The sequence below is a fragment of the Cyanistes caeruleus genome, chromosome 3, assembly GCF_971803275.1.
Source record: "Cyanistes caeruleus chromosome 3, bCyaCae1.hap1.1, whole genome shotgun sequence".
NCBI classification, from domain to species: domain Eukaryota; kingdom Metazoa; phylum Chordata; class Aves; order Passeriformes; family Paridae; genus Cyanistes; species Cyanistes caeruleus.
Window position 1 is genome coordinate 38703231 of NC_141703.1, and position 21376 is coordinate 38724606.

General features: G+C 40.5%; 1 protein-coding gene across 9 annotated transcripts in view; it reads right to left on the reverse strand.

The window, feature by feature from the left end:
* Nucleotides 1-354: 354 nt before the first annotated feature.
* PCCA (propionyl-CoA carboxylase subunit alpha) overlaps nt 355-21376 on the reverse strand; it is a 300758-nt gene continuing 279736 nt past the window's right edge. For all 9 annotated transcript variants that reach the window (XM_086880805.1, XM_086880804.1, XM_086880807.1 and 6 more), the window contains 3 exons: nt 16486-16626; nt 4042-4119; nt 355-746 (listed from right to left, as the gene is read on the reverse strand). In XM_086880805.1, the coding sequence (XP_086736931.1) occupies nt 678-746; nt 4042-4119; nt 16486-16626 (288 nt within the window). In that variant the 3' untranslated portion in view covers nt 355-677. The remainder of the gene's footprint in view (nt 747-4041; nt 4120-16485; nt 16627-21376) is intronic.

Here is a 21376-nt window from a genome sequence, read left to right on the forward strand (position 1 = left end):
ACATGAAAAATATCTGCACTAGCAAAATAAAGCCTCAAATCTGTAATTTAAAACTAATCTATACAAAGCATTAAAATACAATAATATATAAGTAATTATAATATATAATAAATAATTGTATAATAATTTATCATTTGTTAATAAATAATTCGATAAAAGCATGTCCTAATTTGAAATAAATCTGATCAGAATTTAAGCCATTGGTGGTACTTGTGCAGCACTTATACAGAGTAAACGAGAACTGCTCAGTTTGCTCACTGGTTAATTTTTCATTCTTGCCAGCCATTCTGTACAGCCTGGCTGGGGCCTCAAACCAGGAACATTGCTGTGGAGAAGACAAATCAGATTTTTGGCTTTTGTTGTGTTTTCTTTTTTTTTTTTTTAAAAAGAGGCTTTTCCTGTTTCAAAGCAGAAATGGTATTTTATTGATTTTATTTGATCCTGAAAAATCAAAGCATTACAAAGGTTATGTACAAGTATTTCTGGAAGTAAAAATCTGGGATCTGTTGCCAAGATTGAACATCTGTGTTTGCTGTCTTAACCACTGATACAGTAAATATGCCTGTATAAAATCTCGTGCATAGTACTGTCCGTTTTCTGTGTTGAATTGTCTTAATGTTACTTTACAGATAAGAATAATAAAGGCTTAGTTAATTCAACAGTGTGGAAGCAAGCTTTCATTCCAGTTCCACCAGCAGATCTTCTTCTCCAACGGTGTCACCAGCTTTGCAGTGCACAGCTTTCACCTAGGGTACAGAAAGAGCAGAATTTAAACCCTTCCTCGAGAGCCTGGTGAAATAAATGGCTTGGCTGACGTGGCTTGTATTGCACAGAGCGTTGTGTCTGCACGCACTGGGTGATGGCCACTGTGCAGCCTGAGGACACCGCAGGGACACAGAGCCACCTGTGCTGCAAGGGCCGCCAGAGCTCAGAGCCCAGCTGAGCTCTGTGTAACAGTGCTTGACAAATGGTGTCCAACCCCATCAGGGTATTCAGGCACCTACCATCAGCTGGTTTGCTTGCAACAGAGATGCTTGAGGACCTGAACGTCAGATGGAGATGCCACTTCTTAAAATTAAAAAGCACCTTTTTTCAGCTGGTTGCACTGCTGTTTTTGTTTTACATAGAGGACAGGCTGATTCCTCAATACTCATACTGGGACGTTGCAATGAAAGATTCCACCATTTCTTTAATTACAGTTTTCAAACATAGCAGAATCTTGGAACTGCAGCCATTGAAGTGGGTTTCTCTCAATCACCAGAGAGCTGGGATAAATGATTCAAATCTGAATTGGGATCCTTTAACATAACTGAATTTGGCAATGGGCTACCACTGTCAAATAAGTGCAACTGTATCTGTAGATGAATTACATACTCCCATGCAGATTTCTGAGTTTTAAAACACTGACATCTTACACTAGTCCCTCATTTCCTCTATAAAAGGCTGCAACGTGTTTGAATTCCCTTCCAGCACATGAAGCAATAGAAAATATTTGAAGCTGTATAGTTTGCTTCCAGTATTAATTCAGAGCTCACGCTGACATGCCCAAATCCTTGTTCAGCAGATAGCTCATTTTAATCATCCAAACACTACGCTGGGCTCCTGAAGGAAATGCACAGCATACCCCAAGTACCAGGCTGTGATGGACACGCTATTGCCCACATCCATGTTTGACAGTCTAAAGCCACGTGAGCTGTAAGCAGATCTCTGCCTCTGTAGTACAGGCACACTCACAGCACTGCTCCAGAAATGATGCTGAGCACGGGCAAAGACAGCGTGATACGTACAAACAAGGGCTTTATTCCTAAATGAGTAGCTGGGCAGTGTACCCAATCGCTGAGCCTCAATCTTCTAGGAGATGAAAGCGCAGTGAAAAACATTCTACCCCTTGATTTTCTTTTCCTACAAAGCCAAGGTTCAGCAAACATCAGAGCTAACCGGTGTTTCAAACTCCCCAGCGATTTCTGCCGTGCAGCGGGGCCGGCTCCCTGTCCTGACCCAGGCACAGCTGTCCTGTAGAAGACAGGAGGCTCACCAGTTCCTCTCCAGCTTTCTCTTATTTTTAAACCACCTGCAGCTGGAGTAAACTTGAAGTAGATAAAAACAAGCCACTTTTCTCACAGTTACAAACAGGAAGATGGGGTTTGATACTGAAAAGGAATTCAAGTCAGGAATGAAAATGGGAATGTCTTCCAGCTGAAGACAAATGAACTGAGTTTCAAAACACAGTTTCAAAGCACCAAAACATGGACTAACAGCCTGTGCCAAACATCCCATTCCTGTGGAGAGGCCAAGTTATTTTAGCACTCAGAGCCATGACTTTGCACTGCAGAACAGGCTGAATTCTGTTTAGCAGCTTCATTTCTACACAGCCCTAAACTTTTGTACTTATTCAAATTCTTAACATTCTAAAGGTCAAATAATGTGCTTGCTATTAAAATGGGCTCGCCAAGGGGACATTGCAATGCACACATGAAGCCCCCTGAATGGCCTGTGCACCTTTCACATCCTACCTTGGAGGATTAATGGACCAAACACAAGTTTTGTGGCATCTGTACTGAGAAAGTGGGAAATATTTATTTTTAGGAGAAGTACAAGCAGGATTGTAATGACAGACCGTTGGATTGCAGAACACCTTGGTGGGAAAGGGAAGGATAAAGTGAAAAATAGATGGGGTAGGTGGGAGAGGAAATGGCATTTTAATTACAAATATGACTTAAAACCAGTGGATGCAAAGAGCGGCAATAAGGGGTTAAATAACAGCAGATGAAAAACTAAAGGCTTGGAAATATTAATCAAGTGAGAAAATAAATTATATAGAAATTAATGCATGAAATAAAATAATGAAGTGGTAATGTCAGAGCAAAAGCAAAAGGAACATACTCCTTCTCTCAGTACTTTTTTCTCTTGAGACCCAGTTTTGCACTGGATGCACTGGAAGAGGCAAGTCCTGGGACCCAGCCTCGGTGACAATTTTAGAGCTGTGCCAAAAAAGCCTTTCTTGTAAACACACAAACAGTCCTTGGCATTGAGAGCCATCCTGAGATCTCAGTGAACCTTGCCAGGGGCAAACCCCGTCCCTGCCCGCAGGCTCAGGCTCCCTGCTGCCTCCATGAGGGTGAGGGCTCCTGCCCTGGTGTTTGTGCCTCAGAGAGAGCAGAGGGGCTTGGGCCCAGGCAGAGATGGGCCAGGGCAGGTTAGGAAATATGCAAGAGAGGAGAATATATAATCCAGATCCAGACTATGCTCTCCCATTGGAAAGGATGGATCTGGGCCCCACGTCTAGGTGATGCTTTCAGGCTATGAATTATAATCTGACACAGGGATGCTCTGAAGTCCCAACTTGAGGTCTGACAGTCCTCAGACCAACTGGGGTTTAGGGCATGCCCTTGTCACATAAGCTTAACCAGTTCCCTGCCCAGAGTGCTGGTTTTGGCACATCCTACACTGCAGCCAAGTCCCAGCTCCACGGCTGCAACATTGATTCCTCAGAAGCAGGACAGCCTAATGCACAGCCTTGCAAAGCTTAACAAATGTGCAGATCTAGGCTTGATATTTAACAGTTACAATAATAAAAAAACTGATGTTTTTTTCTCTCCTGCAAAAGCACTTTCTATTTCTTGTTCTAGGTGGTTTTTTTTTTAAATGTCAAATTATTTGCCATTAAATAATTAACTGGCAAAGAGAGCTCTTTTCTTCAGTTGCTCTCTGGAAAGATGAAATTTGGAGAAATGGTCTGCAACACCTTTCAATTCAATCTGGCATTGTAACATCACAGAAAACAAATCACTTAGGAGAAAGAGAGTTACATGAATTTCTGAAGCCAGTAAAACTATTTCCTGCTGTGCTATCTAAGGCTCGGAACTACTTAACAGCATTCACAGCAGATGCAAATGTTACAAAATTAAAGACACCTCACTTTGAAAGACTTACAACAATCAGACTTAATTCCTTAACAACCAGAATCCTCCTTTTTTCCTTTTTAAATTCTATCCTGTTTGACAAGTTGCATATGGTTTTAAGTGACCTAAGGTGGCTTACCTTGCCTGTTTTAGCAGCAATCATACTGTTCTGCATTTTCATTGCTTCAATTACACAAATCTCTTGACCTTCTGAAACCTGGTGAAATTCAAGCAGTACAAAATGAGGGCAGAGGATTTGAAATGTTCTAAGTGTGACGATTCTTATGGAAAATAAAAGGATTATTTCATTAAATGCTATAAAGACTTCCAAGACACAAGTCAAGTCAGCCAGTTACACAGTCACAACAGAAATGACAATCACAAAACTGGCAGCAAAATAGGGGGAAAAAAAATCACCTGCTTAAAACTATCGCCCCAAGCAAACTTGAAAGACTTCTCTTCCATCCCATCCATCCACATTCTACAGTTCACACCACCACAGATCTACATCAATTAAGTGCAGAGCAAAATTTAATTTGTGCATTTTTGGCCGGGGAACTTCTGCTTTGCTTCCCTGGCACAGGGCCCACAGATACTCATACTGATTCTGAAGCCAAAGGTTCCTTGGCAGCTGGCTGGGGGAGCTTGGGCTGGAAGGTCCAGCAATAAATACCCAGTGGGCTGATGCTGAGGAGAATGTCACACCTCTGCACGTGGCAGCCTTTGATGGTGGCTGATGACTTTGGACTGACAGTAAGGAGCACATCACTGAGGAGCCACCAGCTCTCATCCACAGGGGAGGCACCATGGAGACAAATGCATTACTTTCACCACAGCTCAGAGCTCTTAAAAGGAAACACTGAGGTTTCCTCTTCTTGTTTGTTTGTGTCCTCCCAATAGGCATGGGCAAGCTCAAGGTCACCAGGAAGCCACTGGGCTGCTCTGCTGGGCTCCCTGTGCCTCCCAGACAGGTCCTACCTCCAATGTCTTGGACCACCTTGCACAGAGGAAACTGCCACTCAGGGCTTGGCAGTGGTTGTGGAGGCTGCCTAAACACGAGAGGCAAAACGGGATTTGGAATTTACCCAGTGGAACCCAGCCATCAGCTGGTCATTCCACAAAGACTATGCAAGCCAGAGAGGAAGGGTGCCAGGACCTACATGCCAGGATTTAGGACCTGTACACTCCTATGGGATGCCTGGTTCCAAGTGCCCACTTCAAGTCTTTTTACCGGGCTCTTTCGCAGGTGGAGTCTGCTATTCCCTCATTACCCCAGCAAGTTTGGGATGCTTTCACTCTGATGTCCAAGTTTCATTAAACAGGGTAATCTGAAGCCTGCAGAAATCTGGTTTATGCACTGTTAAATGTGCCAGTGCCAACAAAATGTTTGTTTATATACACACATATATACACATAGATATATTTCTCTAATTATATGTAAAACTAATAATACATATTTAAGGACAAGTGTGTACCACTTTGGAGGAATATACTAACAGACAGATGTGGAGATCAAATGTACATTGCATGAAGAACATTCCAAAAATTTAAGTAAAGCTGTTTTTTTCACTTAACTGACTGAAAAGCACTGGTATCTGCCTATGAATTCTGAGCAAAACAAAACAAAAACCATTACATTAAAAGGTGCTTACACACCCTTTCTCCGACAGACTGGCAACAACAGTATGAGAGGGTTTTGGAGGGTAAATATGGAAAGCATTTATTCTGGGAATATGGTGTACTGACTGGATACAGAGACTAACCAAAACCCAACATTTACGCTGCAGAAATTTCATCCTGAGCTTCAGGCAAGCACTTAAGTCGTTAGCAGGTGTCCAATTTGGTGAATAGTATCAAAGACTTGTTCTTTGTCCCCAGTTATTTCCCTCCTATTCCCTTTCCCTGTCTTTTGTCTCCTTCCTTCCACACCTGCTGCTCTGCCCATAGCCTAGTCCCAGCAGCTCACTCTTCCTTTCCTTTCTTCTTCTCCTCTCCTTTTCCCCACCTCATTACTTTTCTTCCATCTGCTCTGAACTTTCCAAACATTTCTGAGATTATGAGGAAGCAATGAATATCAATTTTGGATTCAAAGAGAAGGAAAAAAAATCAGGCAAGAAAGTTTGTTGGAAGAGGGTTTTTTTTAAATAATGCTACTATTAAAATATTTATTTCAGAAACAACTTTGCCACCCTCTGGTTAAGCTCAGCTATCAGGGAGCCAAGAGCACAGGCCTCTAGAGGTTGCTGAAGATTGAGATGCTAAGGACAACAGATCTGAATTCGGTGGCCTAATTACAAGGCCACAAGAAACTCTCCTTGAGCAGTTACTTTTAACTGTGACAGGGCTTCATCAGGAGGATGGTGTGCAAATGAACCAGTCAGCAATTATCTAAACAGAGTTCTGGAAACACATCTATGGGAAAAGTACAGAACTGTCCCAGTAGATCTAAAGTATGGTGCTAAAATGGCAGGAAGTGTCAGTGTTTGTGGGATGGAAATATCCCTTAATCTGAATTTCTTCTCAGTTTCCCCTCTTTCTCAAAAATAAAGTTTTTGTGTTTTATATAATGCCTGCTGGGTTAATGACAAAGGACACAGTGACTGGGAAGGAAATAACCCCCTCGACCCACAAAATTTATAGCCCAAGTATCCAGTTAACATCTAGTCTTACTAATTTGAAAGGAAGGAGGCGCTTTCAGCAGGTACCACGTGTGAAAATGCCATGTCAGTACTTCTGATGATGTGCAATTTGTTGAAAATTGGTGCAAGTGTCACTTAAGCACAGAAGTTTAATTACTGTTCTTATGTTAAACCTTTACAGCTCCACTCATTGTGCTGAAAAGCGACAAATCCTAAAATGAGGCACTTGTATCTCTCTTTCCTCTTTTTCAGTCTTTTGGGCATTGTCCAATTTCTTTCACTCTATAATTGCACATATCCTTTTGCCTGTTATTTAGCCTCCAAATGAAAACCACGGAGATGTGTACCAGTTCTTGCTAACTTATTTAAGGATTTATCTGGACCATTTTTAATGCTGCATTTTCATCATATAATTTATTGCTTTCAGTGGATGGTAAACCAGTGAAAACCACCATCTTTACATTTCCATTTAGAGAGGTCTCAGTGATGACCCAAATCTGTCAAAACAGGCAACTAAAATCAAACAAAAAAGCTCATGTATTTGAGCCAAGTAAAGTAAAAGGGCTCCTTTTCTTAAAATAAATTAATCCCAGGTATCTTTTTCACAGGGTTACACTACAGACAAATCGACCTTTACGTTGCTCAGTACATCAAAATAAATGAGTGATTAACTGCTAGACCTGCAGTCTGTATTTTAGCAGTTTATTTCTGCACGGTGCAGTTCAAAGTAGCTGTTCAGTTTTGTTCTCCAGAGAGTGAAAAGGAAAAAGAAACAGAAAAGAGAAAGGGGGAAAAAAAAAAAAATACTCTCGAGGAGGAGGGTACTTAACATCTCGATGCTGCTAACAATTGTAATGTGAATTTGGGAACAGTCAATGGTGCTGTTTGAGTAACTCAGGGACTGCACGGTGGCTGTTCTCTCTGCTGGCCAAAAGGTTACAGAGAGGACAGGGAACTGTCTCCAGTCATTTCCCAACCAAGCAACTCGCGCCACGGGGTGGAAGCAGAATGTGAGAAGCAGCAACGCCGACCTGCTCTCATTGCACCTACGTGAGGACCACAAAGACTATCCCCACTCAGAGATAGGGCTCTTTAAAGCTCGGGAGCACGAAAAGACGGCGCACACCCGAGGGCATTGCTACCACGGGATCTTTGTGAATATGGTACACTTTCTGCAGACTTTTGTGCGTCATCGGATAAAGACTTAATGATTGTGACAGGACGTCTCCCATGTTAGGCTTACAAAATGGTCACAAGCCCCACAAGTCTTTCTGATAAACCCAATGGGCGCTGATGTATTTCCCCGCTCTCTGTCTAATTGGTGTAAAGTTTGCAGATCTGAATCACCGATCTTTTATCCAGCTTGCTGCGTCCTCTCCTTTGACATGAGGTCAGGGTTCACATTCGCATCCGATTATCGAAGTGGCACTCATTAACCGGCAGCCTGCCTCGCACCAAAATGAGTTCGCTGGAAGGGGAACTCGGCCCATTTACTCAGCAGATTTCAGCATTTTAAGGAGGCCTGAATGTCACACAGTATTGCTACGTTTTGAGGAGTTTCAGACATCTCCAGCTGATGATTAATTGTGAGTGATGGGAAATAAAATCCAGTAAAGCCAGCTGCTTGCCATGGTCGGCAAAATTACTATAATGGATATAGGCTGCCAATTTTCCAGTTTTACTGGCAAGTCTTCCAAGTGTAATTAAGGGAAGTTATAAATGATATGGAAATCTATCAAGTCCCATTTATTTTCAGAGGACTCTTTCCCCTGAGACTTTTATCTTCAAGCTTATAGTTTGCTTTGTTGTGCTAATGATTTAAACCACTTCTTATTTCTGATTAAAGCCCCCAATATCCTTCACAAGAAGTTAGATCCACTTTATTCAGAAGGATTTAAAGAAACAGAAGCCTTTTTAAAGTTGTGTTTGTAAGCTGTGCTGAGCTCCCACTTCCTCTGTGGAGGCGTAACAGAGCATCCTCCATCTTAGGCACCTCACTACCATCTGGATTTCCGCTTCTGACAAACTCTGGGGGGTCTGAGAAAGATTTGGTGGGGAAGAAGGGAGAGAAAAGAGTGACTAATAATAATAATAATAATAATAAAAAAATATATCTAAAAACCCGCTATCAACAAAACCCCAACTTGCCTCCCAATCCTAAACCCCCCAAAAACAAAGATCGTAGGTGCTGCTTAGACACCAGACATTTAGCACAGAGTGGTGTTGCTCACTAATGTTGTTTGATTTGGAATAAAAGCATGAAAATGATGTGCAAAGGCCTAAAATTGGAGATGTAAAGGATGACTGCACAGTATTCCATTTCTCAATTTCATCCTTCAGAGCCACAAAATGGGGGTGATACAGTTACTGGATGAGATTTACAGTAACAGCTGTGGTCTTCCCACACAAGGGAGGACCTTCTAATGGGCTAAGGTCTGTTTTGAACAGACGGGGAGTAGCAAAACAAGGTTCCCTATTAAGAGTGTGCAGTAATATTCCTGATAAAGAAAACGAGTAGTGGTAGTCAGATTGCTGTAAAAGACCTAAATCTCCTTTCACTGTTTAAAAAAAGACAAAAAAAACCCACAAAAAAACCCCAGAGCTATTTTAGAAAGTGCTAACTGCTAAATAAATGAAAGATATGTAAATGTAAGGGTTTGTTTTCTTCCTTAATCTCCTCCCTACAAACTGTAAAGAATGCATAGGAACCAGTGCCAGGGGCATATGGCTTTCTCCTGTGCTGAACATTCATACAAAAGACAGGTTCATCAGTCATTGGAGTATCTGGATAAAAAATTAGCTCCTGATGGATGGTATTTAGAGCTTACCTGCTGCTAGTACATTACCAGAGAAGCACAGGTTTTGAAACCCACATGACATTAGAAACTGCAGACCATGAAATACTCCACGTGCAGGCGCGCTCATAATGTACGCCAGGTTATACAAAATAAGAAATAAGCTATTTAAACCCTCTGCCTAAAATTGGGCCCGCTGCAAGGAACCCTGGGTCAGCCCTACACAGGCCAATTAATGCACAGCATCTGCTGTATAGAAGCCGTGCATGAAGCACTTCCGAATGATTTCAGCAATTAAAAGAAAACTGTTTCCTGCCTGTTTTGACAGCAACTGTTTCAATGCAAGAGTGAGCACCAAATCATTGTGTGCAGCTGAAAAAATTAAGTCTCTTTTTTTTATCTTGTGAAAAGGAGGTGGGAGGGATGAAGATTTCTTACGGAATCGGATCGTTCTTTTGTTGTCCGACATTCTGTGTTTTTCTGCCAAATTAGACAGAAGGCTCCGAGGGTTTACGGGGCCCTCTACAGTATCACCTTCTGGTGCACTGTGGCTCCCTAAAAAGACGGATCAATATCAACCCTGCTGATTTGCCTACAAAAGTGAAAATCCCTCAATTACATTTTTAAGACCATTATATTTAGAACACAGGTGCTCTGATGCGTAACATTTTTAAGGCTCTTGAAGCTGAAGTGGAGAAAAAAAACAATGACAGCCCTAAGCAAATAGGAGCTTAGATTTGGTTAAAAGTGAAGTGAGAGTTGTATTTTATTGGTATCTCCTTCCTCATCTTTGGGAAGACACCAGTAAACATCACTCACAATTTCCACCATACTGCAGCTTAAGTCCCTGTTGAACTTTTTAAGTGAAAAGGGACCATGCGAGTTAGTGTCATAGGAAAGAGAGTTATCCTTTCTCGTAGCCTTCTGCAAAATAATTGCAAATATGCATCTTGTTTATGTTTCTGCAAAATCACTGAGCAGTGAATTAAGTATGCATTCACTATTTATGAAGATACTGGGAATTTTGTTTGTTTGTTTGTTTTTCAAACTTAGTCCATGCTATTATCATTCCCTTCCCAGATTTTTTTTCTCTCTGAGTTGTTGGCAATCTGGCAGCCAGCATCCAACAAGAAAACAAATCAAGAGGAATTGGATGAGCAACAATTGCAATTCCTTGGCATTGTCCATTACCATGTAAAATAATTAGTGCAAGTTTTCTCTTCTTTCCAAATTAACTTTGAAACCAGAGCTACGGAACTGCAAATATAATTAGCAGCAATTAATAGTATTTGACAAATCATTACTAAATTTTTTTTGCCACACTCCTTTAACGAATGAATCTGAACACAGCACATCCCACATCTTCTGACCTCTGACTAAAGGGCACTGATGTCCCCCTGACAGCAATCAGCACTGGTCATTGCACTCCCACTTATCCAAAACACACTGCCCCAACTGTCTCTGCCATCCCAGGGTGCTGGGGAAGTGATATGCAGGCAGAGCACTTCTGGGGCTATTCTTCTGCTAACTCAGCCCAATCTGTATCAATCAACGTTTTTAGTAACAGCTAAAAACTTGTTTATTACTTGAAAAGGCAAAGGACACAAAAATAATTTTAAAAATTGCATGAAATCAACTCAAAGGATTGGTAGCATTTTTCCCCCTAGGAGGAAACTCTAAAAATATTGACTATTTCTAACTCATCATAATAGGATTTCCTTCTTAATTACACCATATTCAAACACAAATCTCAGCCTGAGCAATTGCAGAAAATATATAATAAAATCTTAGTTCAAGTCAAATATAAAAAAAAAATACATTAATACATTATGAACTACTATTATAGTTAATTTTTTTTTCAATGTAATCACAACTATTACTTGTGTTTCTATGTGCAATAAGAATGGAAAAATATTTGAACAGTTTTACTATGGAAATTATACAACTGTGAAAAAGTTTTCGCTTCCTGTTTACCAACACAGATTTTTTTCCCCTAAAAGATAAACCCCAAGAAAATTGTCAAATACATAGAATCATAAAAGCTATGTAAGGTTTGTTATCATATTTTGTCAAGTTTGCAAATTCCCTTCAACTAACAAGTGGAGTTTATATTTGCTCTGAAGAACAAGAGCAAGGAAAGGAGGGAAAGGGTAAGGAAAAACAACAAAAGGAAAAAAATGTTCATACACTAGAGAAAAGTAGTATTTGAATTAAATAATATCTTACTAAATTATTGATACCCTATTTATCCAAACAGAATGTGGAACTTAAGCAAACACGTTTTTACTGTTTTAACCTGGATGTTGTTCCTCTGCTATGAATTCCAGTTAGTATAAGATTAAAAAAGAGATTTTTTTTTTAAAAAAAAAAGGTTTTCTGGTCTGAATGGCAAATACAGCTTTGAACAACACACAACTGCAACAATGGATGGCAACAGGTAATGTTAAAACTTCACCTTTGTTTTCACATGTATGAATGAAGTAGTGACAAACAGAATTTAGAAAGCTCCTTTGTATTGTTTTTTTAGTCGTGAGCATTTCAGCAGTAGAGGTCAAACAAAACATTTTTTCCCATAGCAAAAACTTCCCGGGCTTGTGAGATGGAAAATCATGAATAAAGGTCTTTTTAAAAACTATTCTTCTAAAGAATAACAAGAGAAATTGAAAATAAAATGCATGCAGCTGAACTGAAAGAGGAATGAAGTTTAAAACTTTTTTTCTTTAATTACTTTTAAAAGGTAGAAACATAGTAATGTCTTTTGTAAGTTGTACAACTAAAAAAGCAGCCTTCAAGTTACCCAGTTTTGAAATTACTGAGACAATTAGCATCTACATTTAACAGCTGACATTTTGGTAGAAGAAAGTTCATCCCATGCAGTATTAATGCTCATGGCTACACTAGCATCATTCTGAAATCGTAAGGAATTTTATATGAGAAAAGTACATTTAAAAAATTGCTTGAATGGTGATAATTTCCAAAACCTGGAGTAATCTTAATCTACTGGAAAGAGAGGAAATTTAGAAACTTCGGTGAAAATAATTAATTGTCCTCTTTCTTTAGCTGTAGTCCTCAAAGACTCAGTAATACTGGGGTGTTTACCCAGAATTAATTGTCCTCTTTCTTTAGCTGTAGTCCTCAAAGACTCAGTAATACTGGGGTGTTTACCCAGAGGTGCTTTCCTTTTCCATATTCAAGGGTAGGGGGAATCATTAAAGTGATCTAGACTGCCAGCTATTAGGCATTAGCTTACTGACCAATGCTTAGCTTAGTAACACACCTGTCCTGGATAATGTTACTAAAAAGAGGAAATAACCAGCAGAAACATACAGCTAAAAGAAAAACACCTTTGCATTCCTGAGACACAGAAAACTGAAAAAGCAAAAACTATGTTCATAGGTGAAAATATAGCAAAGGCTGCAAGGCAGTTAGGACAGCTAAGATCTTTGTTTCTGTGGACAAATTTGGAATCAATACTGAGAACACTTTGGATGTGTTTCCTTTAGGAACACCAACATTGCTTTACCTGTGCAACCATTAGGATCTAGATGTTCCCCCACTCCTGCACTTTCAGTGCACAGAATCCTACATGCACAAAAACCACGCCAAACAACTCAACACAAAGAAGAATTATTGTCAAGTGCCCGCCCATATCCTGCCCTCTGAGTAAATAAAGGAATTTGTGCAGCTTTAGTAGTTTTTATGGTGCTGTCTTTGTGGCAGCTGCAGTGATATTGGAACCATGTGCAGTGCCATCTCTGCACTCTGGCATAAAAATCCTGCTGTGCACTACCAGGGTCAGCAAAAACAGAGTGAATTACTTGTCTGGACTCTTGAAGTCCAGTGGTTTCTCTGGCCCAATGGCACAATGAGGGACCAAAAAGTCATTCTCCCAAAACCAAATTTCATCCTAATGAACATGATCATTAACAGCTACTTAGAAAACAAATACACAAACACTCTCATTCCCCAACAAGGGATATATTTCCTGTATTAATGGGACTGTGTTATCATGAGGAATGTAATCTAAATTTAAATCTTCTTTCCCTAAATAATATTAACCTTCTTTCTAGTCAGCCAGATTTCTGTTTCATTGTTTATGTTGCTTTCTGCTTCTGAGTGCCTTCATTGTGCTTCCAGGAATAACTGAGTGACAACTAATTACAGTCTTCTGATCACATGAAGGAAAATAAAGAAAGTAGAAAGTAACTAAAAACCTAAAGAAATTGGCAGCATCACAAGTTCTGCTTCTCTCTAAATGACAAACAGCACTTCCCCACTGTGTTACTAAAATCTACAGATCATCTTACAGACAAAAGAAAATAAATTCCTTGCACATGCAATATCTTTTGGCAAAAAATGAATTGAAAACTGCTTATCAGGCCAGCTGGATAGAGGATGCTCTCGCAATCTTCTATCAGGCTTCATCAGATCAAAATATTTCTCAGCAACAGCAGCCGAAGGAGAACACTACGCTTCAAGTAAAAACAATGACACATCGAGTGGGGAAAACTAACCCAGAGATCAGCACAGCCCTCTCATTTGGCTACGGAAACGTGGAGAGGGACTAACAAACGCCATATGCTTTACCTGACCGGGCGCAATGCCCTGGAGCTGAACCTTAGGCAATAAACACGAGTTTGCAAGCACGGCCAGTCAGACAAAGATGAGGTGACCCTCTCTAGGCGCTTTTTCACCATTTGTAAAGTTACACCTGAAGGAGGGGGATGACAGCTCAGCTCCCCGCGCTGCTGGCCGCTCTGAGAGTGTCTCTGTGAGCACAGGGACTGTGCTGCACTAACACTGGAGTACACAGCTCACAGCTTAGGGCAAACAGTCTCAGAGTAGCTATAACCTGACAGCTTTATTGCTAGCAGCAGCAACACCTGAGGGGAAGGACAGACAACTCCCTCACATTCTCCTGTTTTTCAGCTGTGCTGTTTTCACGCACTGCACAAATCTGAGCTGCCAAACCCAGTGGCAAACACACAGAACAGGAGCTGCTTAAATTCCCATTTCTCCAGTGCACTAAAGAAATTAAGACTTTTCCCAAGCAGTGCAACAAAAAGAGCTGTATTTATCAAGGAGCTACAGTTCCTGCCCATCACGCCTTCAGCAGCTGTAGTGGGTGAGCTGGTTTCTGACAGACAGCCAAGACGCGTAATCTGAATCCCACCATCCCACTGCTTATTCAGTGCCGATAGCTGATGTTACCCTCACTCGCTGGCTCGCTTTTTTTTTAACGTTTTGACACTAGTCCTGAAAAGGAAGGATTTAAGTTAAACCCTTTTCAATAACGCAAATGTGTTTTTTGCAATTAAAGCCACACAATTAGCAATGACAAGCTCAGGTCAGCAGAACATAGATTATGCTGTTCAAATGCTCTGCCACTCAGTGCCTCCAGCAAAAAGCTGCAGGAGAGGAGGAGAGAAAAAAAAAACCTCACACACATTATTTAACAACTTGTGCTCTGATGCACAGCACCACTTGTAGATTTGTGGAGGGAGGTTCATTTATTTATTTACTTAAAATCCCTTAGGCTCTGGCCTCCTTCTCCACTGATTGTATTCCTTCAAGACAACAAGAACTATTCTTCAGGGCAAGAAGACTGGTAACATTTAGAATTAACTTCTTAAAAATAAATATTAAACAAAACTTTAAAGTCTCATAATCCTTGACTTAAAAATGTTTCCCTTAATTCTTCACAAAAAGAAAAGTATTTGCTTATGATCTCCCTCATTCAGCCACTTGTATTGCCCTAAACAAAGAAAGCAGATTCCTCTGTCCATGTCCTGACATAAAGAATAATTTTATTTGAATACTGTTCTTTTGTTTTAAAGTATCTAAACTGTGTATGTGCATGTATAGATCACAAGAAAGCTAAGTTAAAAGAATTTCTAATTTCTTACCAGCTTGATTTAGATCTGTTTCCTCTGAAACGTCTTTATTTCATTACTACAAACATTGGCTCCTACAGATCTTTTATATTAACATGATGACCCTGTTTTCACTGTATACAGACAGAAACAACCTATATTTTAAAACCAAAGGCGGTATCATAGCAAAATATAAGCAAATTTTTCATTGATATAAATTATGAACCCTGTGACTGAAGCTTCTGTCTGTATCAAAGTGCTATATACATGTTTATGGCATCCTTTATAACTAACAACAGTACTTTAAAATGAATATGCACAATCTGATTCAAATATTCCCGTGTCTGTAATCACTCCCTTGTTTTCAATGGTTATGAGAGATAAGGGCCTTGACCTTAGAAATAACATATGATACAATTTGGTAGAATTTCATATAAAGCTGAGTTCGAGTCAATGTTTATAACACAACTTTAAACAAAAATTAGTTTCCAGCTCAATGTGAGATACAGAGCACTGGAAATCCCCAGACCAGCAACAGTATAATCCCTTGCCCTTCTGTATGGCAGGTTTATTCCTTCTGCAAGACAAGAAGACTACCACATGAGCTTGGAAATTCCCAGCACAGAATTCCCAACTCATGTGCCTTGCAAAATGATAACACAGGGCTTCTCTAAAAAAAAACAAGAGAAAAAAAAAAAAAAAAAAGAAAAAGAAGAAGAAAAAAAAGGGTAAAGTCAAATATCTGTCCTAGTTTTTTCCTAGTAATATTTTCATTACTTCAGGGCAGAAAACTAACAATTTCTTCCTGCTAGCACTAACAGCTTAGATAGATAGATAGATAGATAGACAGACAGACAGACAGACACACACACACACACACACACACAGAGACTCTCACACACACTCTTATGTGCATTTACTCACAGTTTTCTCCCTGGTACCTGTCCTGCCCCTCAAGGTATTTGGGATACAAAACCAAGCTATCTCTGAGTTTCTGCTGTGGTCTTGTACCAGGCTGAATATTTTCCTTTTAAAGACAGTTTAATTTGAATTGGTTTTCCTTATTAGTTTTTATAATTCAAACTAAAAGCAGCACACATCTTTCAGCACACTTTACTCTACAGGTGATTTAAAAAAAACCAACCAAAAATAAACCAAACCAAAACAACAACAAAAACCCACACCAGACAGTGTGACCTGTAGTTTCAGTTGCACCAAGGCAAAATTTCTGTGGGATATATAATGAAAAGGCAGATATATAGATCACATTTCTTACCATGTCCCCAGGCTTGACAGAAACTGCCACCACTGTTCCAGGCATGGGAGATCTCAAAATGCTGGAGGTGTCCTCTGCTGCTTTCTCTGGCATGTACTTGCTCAGCTCCGCAGCAACCTTCGTCAGTATTTGCAATTTGTACTAAAGAATAGGAAGAGGACTGGTTTAGAAAACTGTACCTTGGTGAATTCCAGTCAGTAACCTGCATTGCATTATTTCATGGCATGTTTCTATGTAATACATCTGTTAGCTGTTCTTCACAGGAGTATCTAAAAAACACTGCCTGAAATCTTTATTCAGAGTTTCATTTTCAGGATGTAGAAAGAAAAAATATGCAACCCCAGTCTGCAGCGAAGTGCACGTAAAACCAAAGAATCAAGTACAGTAGAAGAGATGTCAGACTCATTTTAAAATTGGGGGTAGAGAGGGAAGATGCAAATTTAAAAACAAAAATGCCCTTATGCTTGCTGCACATTATCTTTGGTGGATAAGGAATATTGAGAGATTCTTTTCCAGTGCATTGATGAATTGGAAACTGACCTTTTGGGAAAGTCTGCCAGACTTTCAATGACATGACTGATTTTAAACATTATGTTTACCTTTCAAACATTTCTTTTTACCATTTATTTAATATTTGAAGTTAGTAATTTGCTCACTCAGATTTTGCAATTAAAACCTATTAATTCAATTTCAATTCCGATTTTTCATGCATCACCAGAACAATCAAAGGTTGCTGTATTGAATATGCTTTATCTGCGACAAAACCTATTCAGCAGCCACTACCTATCTGGAGAAAGTATTGTTTTCTCTAGCATGCTTTATAGCAATTAAAAACAGAGGAGAATATGACGACCCTCAGAGCATCCCTTTGAGCGGAACCTTTCGGAAGGCACATAAATGTTGCCTGAAGTGATTGGGGCGGGGGGCGGGCAGGGCTTTTAGGTTTTTTTTTTAAAAAACTCGCCATCAGTTGGCGGGCTGCCTGCCCTGGGACGGATGGACAGACGGCCAGACGGCCGGCCAGCAGCCGGGAGGGAGCGCACGGAGCCGGTAGATGGCAGCAGGTCTCTGTGTGACACTCCTGCCTCGCCAGGGCACAGCGAGCGAGGGCCAGCACCGCGCTTCATCAATAATTTAAACAAAGGTCTTCCATAATAAGCATCCGACGGACGGCATTTACAATTCAAATACGTATTTTGCTGATGTAAAGTTCAACACCTTGCTTGGAACAGTATGTTTTCCTCCAAAACAATTAGCTATTGTTTTATTAACAATAAAATGTCTTTACTTTTCATTTTTACGCGGACAGAAAAAATCCGATATCCTTATGGTGAAGGTAAAGGGGGAATCTACCTTCTGCTTCTGTAGGAAGCAGAACAAGGTATTCAGAAATACACGCATAAGGTCATTAACTCTGCGGTGACATCTTTAAAATGCAGCTTTCAAAGCCGAATTCAAACAATATAACAGAGGATTATCATCCTTTAGAAAGGGTGAGTGGACAGACGATATTTGGTGAGATGAAGAGCGCAGCCATTCGCTCAGAAATACTCGCTCCTGGGCGGAAATAGAGGCCAGTAGTTGCAGGAACCGATGGTGCCCCCGCGCCCCGCTAAGTGCCACAAAACACTGTCACAGCAGTGTTCCCTGGCGCTCTAAGTGGCACCCAAAGATCCGGGGGCCCGTTCCCAGCCGTGTGCCTCGCCACAATTGCCGGGGGAGAGCAGCACACCATTTTGTAGGCAGAAAGCAGCTTGGACTCCGAGCCTCCCGCAGGCACCACGGCGGCAATTGGGAGCGCGGCAGCGGCGCTGTCTCCATGCCGAAAGCCCGTCCCGGCTCCAGGCGCTGGCTCGGGGATGCTGCGCCTCCAGGAGCCAGGCACACGTGTGCCACACACACGGACACGCTCCCGCCTGCGGGGACAGGCCAGGCCGTGCCCATAGGAGAAGCGGTGACATAAGCCGCAAATAGAATTGCAGCAGTGTGACAAGTCAAATAATAACATCTTATGCGTGTTTCTTTACTCTTGAGTGTCTGTTTTGCAATCAAGACATACAAGTGTCTGCCAGTTTCTGAAGGATATGATCCTTAAGTGAAATTACTGTGCAAATAAAAGCTTTTTACTCCTATTAAAATTCATCTGAGTCATAAGTGGCGAGGAAAAAAAGCTTGCAGAGTGTATTCTGCTGTCAATCTAATAAACATTCTGTGTAGAGGGACTATTTATCAAAGATAAATTGTACTTAAAAGTCCTTCATTAAATCTATGGGGGGGAATATAATTACAACAAATTGCACAGTTTCAGTATCCGTGGTTGGTGTCTTCTTTGTACTCAGAGTTTGAAAATAAATTAAAAAAAAAAAAAGAAAAATAAAAGAAAATAAAAGAAAGAAAAAAGGAAGAATGCAGAAATAAGTTGTATTTGTGGACTGTATTGCTGCCTCTTGCAAGAGATTATTTTTATATGATTTCAAAGGATTAGGTTTAGATGCCATTTAGTTTTTTAAGCCACATTAACACTCCTGAGCTGCTCGATTTCAAAATTTAAACTTGAAGAGAAAGCCAGACCTTCTGCATTCATCTAGGTTACAGTATTTCACAGGGGTTGAAATACAGAATTCCCTATGCACTTCACAACATTCAACAGTGGGGGAAAAACACATTCCTCAGTATGCTGCACTTTAAAGTTCAGTTCTCCACACCAAGCTAAAATATCCCTACCAAACATTGTTTTTACTATCTTTATAATTTTCATATCTTTTAGATTCCTTTCTCTGCAGGACTCCTGCTTTGCTTGGAGTGAGATGTAAGAGTCAGTACTCTCAAAGCTTTAAAACGCAGGTCTTTGTTATTGATGAGCTGTTCCTTTTCCCTTTGTATTTGTTTATTGTTCTTTAGTCTGTTTGGGGGATAAGCAAGTTACTGTAATCAAAAAGTAAAAAATAACAACAGTAAACTTCTGGGGAAAGGCCTATTTTGGCACAGTTGGTTCACAAATGACCTTTCAGAATATAAAAAGACAAAGCCGCAAAGAAAGGTTCCTTCTCTAAGATTACCTTTGATGTATTTCTGCTGCTGGCTGGACCCCACTAAATACCTGAATAAATACCTCTTTGTGATGCTGCTACTTATCCCTGGAGATGAGTTGTGGAGTGGGGTGGAGGGTGCTGTTCACCCAACCCAGGTGTCGCCTGCAGCTTGGTGAGAGCCAAGGACTCTCTGGAAGACCAAGTCAAACAACGCCCACCAGTGCTGCCACAACAAAGACAATTAAGAAAATACCACATATTTTCATTACATGACAAATGCTGCTGCTATGCCTTTGATTTATCGAGAACAATGCTGAACATAGGAAACAGAAGTTTTGATATGCTGACCGAGCGCGGATGAGATTCTGATTTTCTTCCTTTATGCTCAGAAGGAGGAGATGGGAGAAAGAAGGGGGCGTAAATTGGGAAGGATAGGTTATAAATAGAGACCAGGAGGTTTCCACTGGCCTAAACCAGAAGAAACATTTGTTGGGAGTCATAAATAGATTGCAGGTGAAGCAGGGAAATCTGCTAGCCATCAGATCTGTGCTGATGAGTAGTTGTCACCAGCCACTGCTCCACTCCACAGGGTTTCAAAGCCCAATTCTGCCAGACAAAGTAAAGTCAATAAAGCAGTTCCAAAAGGAGCCATACAGCTTTGGATGGCACAAAACAGGTGTTTCTTTTCCACCAGACCACTGGAGTCCACAGTCAGTTGACAAAAATTATAGTAGGGAAAAGTGATGTTACTTAATAGTTTTCTAAGGGTAACAGCATCCTGTCCTACCTCTCCCACTAAATGAGTTGGATGTTTATGTAATGCAAAACTACCTCTTACAACCAAATCTCCATGACAAAAATAAGAATACAAAAAGGCGCAATAATAGCAGTTCAGGGTGGGGGAGAAGAAAGCAAATGTAGTGAAAATTATACCTTTTGTGGATTTTTTTTTGTGAGTACATTCCCTACTGATTCCCCATGTCAGTAAACAAGTAGACTGATTGCTACAAAAGAGATGGCCAGGGCATATCTCGCCCCATCTGTGCTTTAAGACAAGTTCTGTAGTTTGCACAGATATGGTTCCCTTACCATATACATCAGAACATTGCAAATACTCACTAAAATGCTCAAAATAGCACTCTGTTACACCTCACATTCGTTTATTAAATATGATCTTCCCTGTACACTTGAAACTCATGTCCCCAGAAGCTGTAAATGTTCAAACTCCATTGGAGGTTTTATAGAGTAATCACTACCCATATGTTACTTACGTTAGTGTCTGGACTGCTGACCAGATGTGGATTTTCAGTATGCTTTACCTAAATGTTCAACCATGTTTTTCAAATGTCTGTCATTCCTGTGGTCAGAAGGGTGAAAATCTTACGTAGCTCAGATTTCAGTAGAAAAATTATCTGCTGTGTGTCTTCATTATTTTCACTAGCCTCACAATCTCAGGTTTGAAACCAGTGAAATGTATGAACTGTGGTCACACAATTTCCCTTCAGTATTCCTTATCCACATCCTGCCTCAAGTCGCTTCACTGTTGTCACCTGTGGTTTGACGTCATCAATTCACACAGAGTAATTTATTCTGTATTCAGTGGAAGCAATACCAAGCAATGTTCCAGTTCCAAACACAATGAACACGCTGCCTTTTCATTAACCATTATACATGTCAACATCATGACCATATCCTTGCTTAGATTTCCACCACAGCATCCAAGCAGGAAAATGATGTATTTATTCCGTATTACTCTACAGTGTTGGATGGACACCACCTTCTTTCAGTCAAGGATTCCTTACTGAACAAGGAGACAAATGACATTTAGCAAATCACAGAGGCTTTTTCCCCAGAGCTCT